This window comes from Grus americana, chromosome 5, assembly GCF_028858705.1.
Source record: "Grus americana isolate bGruAme1 chromosome 5, bGruAme1.mat, whole genome shotgun sequence".
Classification (NCBI taxonomy): Eukaryota; Metazoa; Chordata; class Aves; order Gruiformes; family Gruidae; genus Grus; species Grus americana.
Genome location: NC_072856.1, coordinates 64,121,381 through 64,133,730, shown reverse-complemented (window position 1 = coordinate 64,133,730; position 12,350 = coordinate 64,121,381). Strand labels below are relative to the sequence as shown.

At 39.2% G+C, this 12,350-nt stretch overlaps 1 protein-coding gene across 2 annotated transcripts in view; it reads left to right on the top strand.

The window, feature by feature from the left end:
• The window catches only part of MNAT1 (MNAT1 component of CDK activating kinase), a 126,520-nt gene that overhangs the window by 55,669 nt on the left and 58,501 nt on the right, over window positions 1-12,350 (top strand). For both annotated transcript variants that reach the window (XM_054827186.1, XM_054827185.1), the window contains exon 6: window positions 4,105-4,230. In XM_054827186.1, the coding sequence (XP_054683161.1) occupies window positions 4,105-4,230 (126 nt within the window). The remainder of the gene's footprint in view (window positions 1-4,104; window positions 4,231-12,350) is intronic.

The window sequence follows — 12,350 nt, the reverse complement described above, 5'->3', positions numbered from 1 at the left end:
AATGTGGTTTAAAGCTACTTGGCAGATTTAAATCAGAATTTCTCTCTTATTTCAGTTTGTCTCACATGAATATAGCATTAATTCCTGCTTTGTATTCTCAGTTCTTATTCAAGATACAGATGCTTTTCTCCTTTTTCCTGGAAAAGTAGAGTTCCTCTTTAAACCAGTGCAGAAGGCACTGACATGAAGAGAGGGCATTGATGTACCATTTAGGAGTTTCAGGGCCTCCTGAAGAGCTGCCCTTTCCTAAGCCAGGAGTCCTGGCAACCTGTCACTGGTTTTGCTGAAGGAGGCTGATGTTTAATTTTTTGTAGGCAAAAGCAGAGATGAGCAGAAAGGGTCTTTGAAAATCCCTCAAGTCTGTAACTTTGCATCCAGCAGTCTCTTTTCACTTGGAAGGTGTAAGTGCTTACAATCCACACAATGAGGAATAGTTTGAGTAGTGGATCTTTTAATAGAAACTCCACTATGATCTTGAATTTAATGGCTCAGAATAGGGATTTCAATCCTATTCTAAAACACACTCTTAAGTCTCTTAACTTACTAGAGACCAGTGGTGGTGTGTGTTTGTTTTAGGTTGTTTGTTTTGGTTTGTTTTTTTCACACAGCAGTTGGTTTTACTGGAAACCTACTTCACCAGATGGCTTGAGGAAAGACTGGTAATAAATAATCCTTAAAACATGACCAAAATAGGTAGTTTTTAACTGTGATTGCATATGTATTGCTATTAAAACATATCTTAATATTCTAAAAACAACAGAAAGGTGATTTTTAAAGGCTGAGGAAGGAAACTGGGCAATTTTAAGTTGCGTCTTTGTTTATGAAGGGGCACTGTCAACTTAAATTTGAGCCAAAACTTGTTTTGTAATACTAAAGGCTTATAAAACCAGCACTGAAGTGTTTGTATAACGACTTACAAAGCCTCTGGAAAACCGGCAGTCGTTAAACAAATAAACATTTCCTATGGTCTCTAAAATCCCTCTAATGCTGTGCTGCAAATCTGAAAATGGATCTGATAAGAAGCAAAACTTATTTGAGAAATGCCACAAAAGCAAGCATAGGCAGTAGCAGTGTAAAGAACTACATTAAAAAAATAATCTTATATCTATGGTTGCTGGTACTGTGCTAAAACAACACAGATTAAGTTCTGGCTACAGTGGTCCCAGTGGCAAAACTTCTGACTTGGCATGATGTGGAGAAAGGTGGGAAGCTGGTATTTCACACGTCTCTTTTGGATGCATCCCCTGATGTTGGGCACCTGCAGCCCACTTGACCTGGGTCTTGGTCATTTTTGTGAAGATGTATTCCCCTGCCCCATAGCAGCAAGAGAAAATTTAAGACAATTTTTTTTGTGTGGTGCAGGTAGAGATGTCAGGTCTTTCCTCTTCTGAGAATTTTGCCTCTGGTGCTTAAATCCTAATGACTGAGGAGATTCACAGTTTCTTATATGTATTATTTATGGCATTATTGTATTCAGTAAACGTCTCGGTTGTTTACAAAAGCGTAGGAGAATACTGTCCCATCTTCAAAGAGCTTATAATTTAGATAGTCCAGAGGCAGGAAAAAAGGCACAGAAATGTTTGGTATTTAAAACGTCATGCAGCTGGCTCTGGTTCCCGCTCAGCCTGGGGAGCGCAGTGGCTCATGCAGAAAGGACTGGACCTGGGACCCAGGCTCCATGAACCTGTCCTCGCCTGTGAGCAGGGAGGGGAAGGCAAGCAGGAAGACTCAGGCTCTGCAGGCTACTGGAAGGGCAATTGGGTGCTTTGCTTAGGCTGTTGCCTCTTTTGCTTCCCAGTACTAAATTAGGCAGACTTTATATTACCTTCGTTATAAGTGTCCTCTTTTACAATGAAACCTCTCACTTTTTAAAAGCACACCACTTTGTTGTAATTTAAATTTGTAGTCTCAAATGTATTTTACATATTATTGGAAGAGTTGTGTGTGTGTGTGTTTTGGTGTTGTATTTTGTTGGGTTTTTTTTTTAACCTTCTAGACTTGGATAATCAGGACTGAGTAAAATATTAAAGCTTTTCTTTGATTTACTGTATAAATTCTCTCCCCTGTATACAGAGGATTACAGATCTGCTCTTAGATGTCTTCTGTGTTGTGAGACTGGTACCCTCCTCTTCAAGAGCCCATGCTTCCCAGGCATGAGCAAAGTGGCATTACAGCACATGGCAGGGAGACCGCTTTTCCTGAGCCGTGGCATAGCCTGCAGTCAAGCAAAGGGCAAGGTGCCTTAAAGACATCGTGTCTCCACTTTTACCAGAACCTCAGGACTTTTAAGACAAACGTTTCAGAATTTTTTGCATGTAACTAGCTTTGTTCATACTGTTAGACAGTTTGTTTTCCCATACAGAAAATTGCTAGTATGGATAAATGCTTATAGGATTGGACCTTTCACGTGTGTTAATAGTTAACAGAAGGGCTATGTGCATATTAGAAAGGACAAACAATCACGGACACGGTGGCTTGCTGGCACGGTGTGGGTTTCCCACAGTTGTGTAATCTGGTTACCAGTCATTGTGCGAACTCTTGAGAGAAGTTGGTACAAAAATTGGCTTTCTTTATTTGCATTTTATTAGAAATGCAGTGAACATTTAAGGAATATGAGAGGGCCAAACGAACCAGAGAACACTTCACACTCTTCTCTCCCAGCGTGTTGTACCTGATGATTAAAAGAATCCAACATCCTTAAACTCTGCTGACAGCTAGCAGCACATGCTGCTGCATGGTAGTTATGGACATGTACAACACTTTGAAGATGCAGACTGTAAACTAGTACATTTCTGGTCCAAATTTTCTCCCAGAAATTAGATGTCTCTTATTACAACTTAGGTTTTTAACCTCTTCCCTCCCCTCCTCCTGGTTAATAACAGAAACGTGAGTAGGATCCTGTGCCTTAGTGGTATTTGTGACTCTGGACCAGATGTCATCATGTGAGATTTTTCTGCTTTTAGCACTTGCAATCTAGTTGTAAGACAAAGGGAGCATAACAAAAAATAGAGTGTAAAGAGGACTGGACAGCGATGTGAAAAGTCAGTGTACAAGACTGTTCTTCATGATAGCTTCAGAAGATTTCTCTAGGATCCCATGAACAGCAAGGCATCTCGTGGCAGTAAAAACTTCCCACTTTTTACCCTGAACTGAATAAGTCAAAAAATCACATTCCAGTTTATTAAATTGTGTTTGCTTTTGTGTGTAAGGTTCGTAGTTCAGTATTTGCTTGATTCTGTGAAACAGAAGTATATGTGACGATTGAGGGCCTTCAGTATAAAATACTGCTAGAGCAATCTGGGAAGAATACCTCTGAACTTCTTCCCTGCTCTCAACTTTACGGTCATTCCAGCTACAAGTCTCAAGGATTTTGGTGTGCATGTGGATAGTTGCATTAGTTTATTAGAAAATTACTTGACCAATAATTTTCTACCTCTCTCAAGAAAGCAGTTACATATGTGTATGTTAATAATCATTCTGTTCTGAGAGTTCAAGTAGTTCATTTGCTTAACTATTCATTTTACTACTTTTTATATATATTTTTTTTTTAAATTGGCTGGCTTCCCTAAAAATAAGTTGGTGAAGGAGAAAATAAATATGCTGTTGGTTGCACTTACAATAGTGCCATTGTGCAAAGCAGAGCAAGGATCATTTCCAAACGGCCTCAGGTGAAATCTAATGGGAAACAATTTCAAACTGGTCCGAGTTCATTGGTAGAAAGAATGTGTCTTAGATAAACATCTGATCCAAGTTATACCACTTGGTATTATTCCTTCTCTGATTAAGTTCTAATTTTTTTTTTATTTTAATAAATATAGTTGCATTGGCCAGTTGGAATAAGGAGCCTGTTATATTGTCTTTAATGTGGATTCTATAAAAATGGTTGTTTGCAGGTTGCTCTGATTTATGGGGTTGCTGCAGCTTTTTCTTATTACTGAAAATGATCGTTTTCTGTAAACTATTTCTCATAGAGAGGATACTTAGCATTATGCTGCTCTGTTGGTGATGGCCTTTCAGACACAGCTTGCAGTTTTGAAGAATATGCAGTGTTAATTAATATTGGTTTTGGTTAAGCATTCAAATATGTTCCTCGTATGTTTACAGGAGAGCTCCAGTCTTCCTGCTTCACTGCTTTTAGCTCAACATAAGGACAGATCTACTCAGCTAGAAATGCAACTGGAAAAACCCATACCTGTCAAACCAGTCACGTTTTCCACTGGCATCAAAATGGTAAGACTTGCTTAGTTCTTTTTTTTAATGCTTTTCAAAACACCGAGGATTTCCTCATATGAAATTTAGAGGTTATTTAAACCTGAGTTGCATATTGTATGAAATAGACTGTTCTCTTCCAATTAAATAAGTAATTAGGAATTAACTGAAGATTTTAATCATTCTTCTAGTTGGAATATATGAAATACTGTCATTACATAGTTGTCAAAAACCAACCTATACCTCTCCCTGCAAAGTTGCAATGTCCTTGAATTGGTTTTGTCTCATTTGTGTACCAGTGCTGGAATTTGAAATTTTGGAAGTTCAAGAATAGGCTGTACTTTCTTCCAATTTACTTTAAACACTGGAATAATCTGGGAGTATGAGACGGACAACGTAGAAAACGATGCCGAGTGGTTAAGGAGACTATTTTAATTTGTATCAGACTGTAGGAAGCAACAAGTATTTTTGCGAATGTGTTACTGCTATGGTGACAGCTAAAGATTTGTCAGCGTTCCTGCTCTTGATCATGACATGGTACAAGTACGCATCAGCCTGTGTGTGGAAATGTAAAGTTGGGGGGGCAATGGTTAGGGATGGGAGCGTGAGCTACTGATCTTTTTCGCACCTTACTGCTTTCTTTTAAATCTCTGCACTTTTTTTAGACTTTGTAGATAATGGTAAACGATGTCTTGAAAATAACCAACAATTTCTACCTTCCTCAACAAACCAAGAATTCAGCAAAGCAAAAACCTTTGCATCACACTAGTCTCCCATCAATTAATTTATTTTGTCAGGGTTATCTGTGCTGTGTTCATTATCCGCCAAAGAGTTCACAATGTAGAAGCGTTTGCAGCTTATTTTTCCAAAAGTAGTGTCAGCTTTTGCAAAGTTGCCAGATTGTTTTCTTGTTTTCCTGTAGTATACACTGTATCTTCTTCCTTTGTCTTTAAAATCTAGAAGTCTGGGGGAGATTGGTATGCTTTGTGAGATTTTTTCTGTTTGTGTAGAAAAGCTAGTGGACAGAAAATGTTTGGTTTTCAGTTTAAAAAATATTCTAACTGAATATCTGTAGTTTTTCTGGCTGTTAAAATATATAGTCAGAATTTCTTAAAGCTGTTGGCCTTTCTTCTGGGAAAAGGAAGAAGAAAAGTTTATGCTACGTAATGAGGACAACGGAAGTACTTTCCAGTGCATTTGTAAATGGATATTAAATGCAGTATGCAGTAGTGGACATTTCAAATCTGCAGCCCTAAGTAAACTTCATCCAGGAATGGTGAAAGACTTGGATGAGGAGATTTCTAGCATCATGACATTTAAATCTTCATGTTTGGAATAACAGGGGATACTCCAGATAACTGATTGTTACTTTATCAGTGTTCAGAAAGTGTGAGGAGATGACTAATTTAATTTGTTTGGTCCCAGACAAACAAATCCTCACCCTGTCTGACCTTAGTCCTAGATTAAAGAACAACAATTTAAAAATTAGAAATAAGTACAGTTAACAATAAAGTTAAGGATAGGAATATTTGAAGTTGGTGATTACTATTTATGGAAAATGGATTACATCAAGCAAAGCAGATTTTACACCAATAAAATTACAGGTTTTGTTGAGAAAGATGAATGTTTCCATATTTTCTTTATAGGGTGCTTGATATAGTTATCACATGACATTGATTTTTAGAATTATATAGAAATTATGTTACGCAGTAAGAACACTATTGAGATTCTGCACAATAAATGAATTAACTGGCTAACTTGTAATTTCTAAAGCAGTTGTTGGTTACCACAGCATGGAAATATTTCTGTGGGTGTTCTGCTAGGACACAGTCCCGTGTGTGGAAGCAGATGTTGAATTTCTATGGATGACATGTAAGTTGGCAGTTTACAGGGCTGCTTTGACAAGCTGGCCTCATTTGAATGAAATGTCTTTTAATATGGCTAAATGCAAAATTATAAATAGAAGAGTAAATATCAGGCTCTGTAAAGAGGATTTGGAAGTTTAGCTACGTGAGTAAACCGGTCTGACCCTTAGCCACAGTACTTGTGTGTGGGCCTTGGGTGTGCGAATAGTACAGCGATAGATAGGAAAGGACTTTTCCTTCTGAATGCATATTGGGAAGTTTCATAGACTGAAGAGTTCTGCTGACTGCATTTTGAATGCAAAAATCAGAAAGAACACGAAGAGCCATGAAGGTCCATTCAAAGGCAGAAAGATATGCTTTGTACTGCATTCTGCCTCTAGTTTAAGAGAAGGTTAAGATATGACTCAATTTACACTAAGTGCTTCCTTAACACAGAACATGTCAAATCTGAACAGTGCAACAGTAAATGTAGCAAGAACTAGTAATCTTAGCTAAACAAATAGCATCTAAATAGGAACTGAAGGAACAAATAAAACCTAAAGTTCACAATGTTCCACTGGTTTATTGGCCTTGCTGTTAAAATTGACTCTGGAACGCAATGAAATTTCTAATTCTTGATGTTTTCAGATTAGGACAAGGATGCATCTTGGAAAGTTCCTGTAGTGAAATGCAAATTGTTTGGCTCGAACAGAGTTAGTATTGTAGAAAGCAGCACTGCTTATTGTACATGATTTGACTGATGATCCATGACAATGTATTCTAGCGACAGTGTAAGGTGAATTCCCACCTGGACACGCACCTTATGACATGCTTATTTTCCAAGTTGAGTGCTTTTCTAAAACCCTGAGATGCTCAGTCCATTTGTTTTGCCTAGGTGTGCACCTGACGGTAGGGCTTTTGTTGCGCTGCCCTTCAAGGACAGTGCTCTTTATAGTTGCTTTAGCTTTGTTCCTCTGTAAGCCATGGGATTCACGCCACTTCTACTGGTGGGCGCAGCTCTAGGGGAGTACTGAGAATTTCTTAAAAAATACCATTCTAATTAATGCTCTGTTTGGCTCAACAGTTCTGCAAATTAAGTATAGTTTCTGTGAAAAGTCTGTTTTGTGCTCACTGTTAGAGTTTCGGCAGCACATGTTTAATGAATCACTATGTACGTTCTTCTCCTGTGCTTTTATTTTTTTCCTAGTAGTTTGGCCACTGACCTTTTCTAGTGGGTGTTTTCCTTAATTTTGTTTCAAAAGAAGGGAATCCAGATAGAGCTAGCTGAGATGCTGGCTAATCCGGTGCTTGTATTTACACAAAGGCTATAAAAATATGCCAGTTGCAGCAATCCACGGGGTTTTGTTTTTTTTTTCCAGCTTGTACATGAGTGTTTTTCCTGGGATGGTCTTGGTCAGAGATGTTCTTCAGCCTGACTGATAATTGGACATGTTTCTGGGTTTCTGAATTGAGAGGCATGCCCATTCTAGTCTCCTGGGCAATGCTCAAGGAAGTTGGCTCATTTAAGGTGTCGTATTAGTGCTGTGGAGTTCCTGTGCTTGCAGGGGAGGAGGGAGTGTGTCTCACTTGTAAGCTAAGCAAGAGCATCCCCTATAGCACAAGACAGACAGCTCATGGGGATAGGGTCTCCTTCACTTTTCCTTTTGTTAAATTGTTAGGGTTTTTTTTCTCCTTTTGAGGGGAGGCTGTTTTTTCTTTGCAGGCTTCTCATTAACTTTTAAATTTTATTTCAGTAAATTAGATCTCTGCATGAAGCATACCTTCCTAATCAATCGGTTTCATTTACCTCTAAGTGGGGGAAGAAAGTGCTTCCGAGTTTTCTGCTTATTAAGCATCATATTAAGAAATAAGCTTTCAGCATATCTGAATATTTAAAACAGTCTTATTAAATCTAATCTCAAATCAGTGTAAAGCTGCAAAAGAAACTGTAGCAATCTTAATTGTTGCAGTAGTGCTAAAAATACTATTTCCTGCCAATGCTTGTACTTTACATTTTAGTAGCCATCAAAAAGAGCAAAGGTTGTTGGAAATGAATGACGTTTCTGGTGTTTCTAGGGCTTATCAGAGTGTGCAAAATAAATCTAAGGTTTGGCAATAGAACTGTTCTAATGTTTCTTGGTGAATATAGTGACCATTTCTGGTTGGGAGGTGGCTTTAATGTGAAGCTAATTTTAACGTGTAAAAGAGGTGCTCATATGCATTGCACGTGAATGGCAGTTTGCAAATGCAGCAGGAATTAATTCCGTTACAGTAATTTTAGTTTTATTTTTGTCTTTGGTGTTTAGAGGACTGTAGGAGCCTTTTGGTGCTTGTAGATTTGGGCTTTACACTACCATTGTGTTAAAAACGCATAGAAGTGTTGCATTCCATACGTTGAACTGGGAACATGCAAACCTTTGAGTCTGCAGCCCAGCTATTTATGTGTTTGTAAAAAATACGAATGCCTTGGACAGGCTGAGCTGTGTGCTCTCTTCAGCATGTTTCAGGCTGCATGCCCTGTCCCTTTTCGGTTCCTTCCAGGTTTAGAATGTTTCTTTGCTCCCTTCCCCCAGCCTCCCAGGAGACTTACCCTCTAATGATGGTATTCTTGAAGTAATTTCATGTAGTTAAAAACTCAATTACCTCTAATTGGATTGCCCAAATATGCAGGAAGAAACATAGGTGTCCTCTCCCAAGCAGTAGCAGGCCAGAGTTTCCTTTTACATTTTATACCCAAATACCTCAAAACTCATATAATGCATCATTGACCGTTCAATTTCTATCGTGGTTTTTGTTTTATTACTTAATAGCAGTGGGAATATTTATTAATAGAAATATTAGTGCAGAGTGGTGTAGATGCTTCGTCATTGCCAAGATGGTCACTACCCCTCTGAATTTGCAATTTAAATAGATGTATGGGGAGGGAGGGGAGCCAGATGCCCGGAGGGCATGTACTCACCCAGGATTAGACAGCAGAGCAGCAGCGGAAGGAGGAATAGGATCCGGTCCTACTAAATTCCTAATCTCGTGTCTCTTCCGCTGAGCCAGGCTCCATCTCCTGTCAACAGCACCCCTGAATGGCAGTGAATTAAGAGTGAAATATCTGCTTCAGCTTCTGCTTCCCTGTCCAAATCACAGCAGTGAGGTTACATTTAATTTTCTTTGCACTGAATATTACCAGAATTTTATTCCAGTTCTTGAAGTTTCAGGCCATCAGTAGCTGAGTATTGAGGAGAGCAATGTGCAGTCTGAAGCAGCCGGAGCTTGCAGGAGGGAGCAGTCGAAGCAATATTTCAGAGGAATAGATCTGTGTCAGACACAGGATGTCTAGGACACCTCAGGAATGCACGTTACTACTAAGCTGAGCAAGTGTTACGGAATAGATTTCATGCAGTGTTATGCTTGCAGTATTATTCTAATGGGAAATAATGTTCTTATGTTATGTGGAGCTATTTCTTTTAAAATGTTGACCTCATCAGCTCAGGTCAAATTAACAGTTCTTCATTACTGCCTTTTCCTACAATATTGCTTCCTGTGCAAACAACCGCTCAGCGGCTGCTCCTGTTTTTCAGTCTATTTCTTTTATAGCTTGTGGAGCAATTATCCAAAATCCTGTTCCAAATGCAAAAAAGTCTGACAAAATACCTTCTTAATCAATTGTGCTCCTTCAAAGTTGCTTACGTATGCCAGGTACTCTGAGGTAAGTGAAGTGCATGACACTACAGTTTAGACTACAAGCTCCCAAGAGTGCTTTGCCACCCTGTCTATGTGACCGGGAACTATTTCAGCCTTCCAGCCTTTCTTGGCCCATTCTTACTGCTCTGGTTTGGTCGGTTTGTTTGTTGGTTTTGGTGTGGTGTGTTTTGGTGGTTGTTTTTTAAAGTGCTTTTAGTATTTGCCTAAAGTTTAAAAAAGATAATAATAATATCAAGACTATTTCCTTCCTTCACTGTTAGCTCAGCTAGTCTATCTTCAGGCTAAAACACTTCAGATGGAATTGATTTTTTTGAGATGTATGCCAGTCTAACTAGTGTTTTGATTTTAATCTTCATTTGACTCGTACTATGCACATTTCTTCTTTGCAGCTTGGTGGAATATCTCCGTATTTCACAACACTTCATAGTTTAGAACCACAACAAAATCACATGACGTATTTTGAAGAGGCAGTAGTGTGTTTAGATGTATAGATTCTCTCGGTATAGAGGTATTTGTTTTAGAGAGCATGTGTGTAAAGGTCAGACTTTCAGCAGCACTGACTGAACAGTATCTAGACCTCCAGCAGGGGCCTGGCTGAATCCATATGAGGAGGCTGCTGCTTTGCCCTTGCAGCGTGGTGTCTGTGTGTGTGGTGATCTCCCAGCTCAGTGCTTGGGCATGCTGAGCACACTGGGTATCAGTCCCATGAAGCGGAGTCCCATTGCAGTGGTAACCCAAATGTGCTGGTGAGAGGCAGTCACAGCGCTTTCCAGCTTGTCTCTGGATGAAGATGCTCAGACAACCAGCATGTTTGGAGAGCAACTGTGATTCTGCAGTTGCTAAGCACCTTCTCATGATTCCTAGTAAGAATATATATTGCATTTTGCTTTAGCTTTGATTTTTTGTCATCAATAACAGTGTCTTCTTTATAACAATGAGCACTGCATTGATCTGCTGAGAAGGATACTTGTTTCTGAAAAGCAAAAGGGGAAAAGAAATTGCGGCTACTGGATCTCCACCATCTCTGACAACACATGGATATGGAATTCAAATATATGAGCTAAGGGGCACCAAAAATACTGCATGATAGAATGCAGGTTAGGGCTACTGTGCTGGATTTCAACAGAGAACTAGAGTCCTATGATCCACATGCTGCTGCTCACTTAAATCTCCTAGGATTATGTATACAATATGCCTGCAACTTCTGAGTAGCATGGTGGAGAATAATTAGCAGTAGTAGATATATTTGTCATACTAAATCTCTATCCCTCTGTTTAAATAAAGATGTTTTGTTAAGAATCAAGTACATACATGCAGAACTGTGCTTAAAGTTTTTGAACTCTAGTTTTGAAGTTTATGCCAGATAAACTTTATTTAAGTGATCTATCATTGGAATGCTTCCTGTGCACTCCAACCCACAGATAAAGTCTAAAACATTTAATTGGGTTCTGGCCTTACTGTGTAATTACTATTATATCAAAGTGCATAAACATTAAGCACATTATGTTGACTTAATGAATTTTTTTCCTAATGTAGGTAAGAAATGTTTTAGTACATGATGGTATTTGTCATTTCTCTTCCCCTCGCTTACACAATGCTGGCCTTGGGAAAGGAGACTGGATTTTTAAAATACAGTTCTATGTCCCTCTGTATCTCTTTGCAGGATTTCTGTTTGGAATGTCTTAGGAAAGATGCCATTGTTGAAATTAAACTGTTTGGTGGACAGACAGAATCAGAACTGCTTGACCTGATTCTGTTTTATGGTTGGGCTCTCTTATACTGCTCTGTTAGAATAAATATTTGTTCATTTACTTTAAGGCTCCTTTACATGGCTAAAGCAGTGCATGTTTATATACACATATCAGTATAAATCCAAATTAGGCCCATAGGTTTGCACAGCTGTAATGACTGGAATTTAGTAAACTAAATAGTGCCAACACTGTTAATTGTACAGGAGTAAGCAGCAAGACAAATGTGCTTGTTAGTAAAGTGGTGGTAGCCAGCAGTGGAGCAGATCTACCCTTTAGCTGTCACTTGCTGGAATGGAATTGTTCTTGGGGTTTGTCATGGGGCTTTTTTTGAGGGTTTTTTTTTGTTGTTGGCTTTTTTTTCGTTGGAGGGGGATGCTAATCTCCCATCTGATTTATGGAGTCGCCCAAGAGCTTGCTTGCCTTACTCCTTACCATCAAATTTCAGAAGCACGTTTGTGTGTCATGTAGCATATTGTTTTGGTGCCATGAAAAGATGCTGCACAGGACGAGGCTCACAGGGAGAAGGCTGCTGGAAGGGTTCAGCCAGGCTGTCGTCTGCTCCCCTGCCCGGATGGGAGCTGACACTGGGAGAAAGTGGCCTGAACTGGGCTTTAGGTCCTAATGTAGTATGCCCAAATTCCATCCTAAGCAACAGCCAGACCTGCCACTAGCTACGATAGCACAAAGACACGTTGTAAAGTCATCTAAGGAAAATGCCATTTAAATCAGCCTGAGATCTTCCTATTTCTGAGCCGTCTAGCTCTGAATATGCTATGGCTTGAGTAGGTGTTACTGTGAGCAATAAGGAGAGATCTGACTGAAAGAAAGAAGGTGGCTGAGAGGAGAGTCC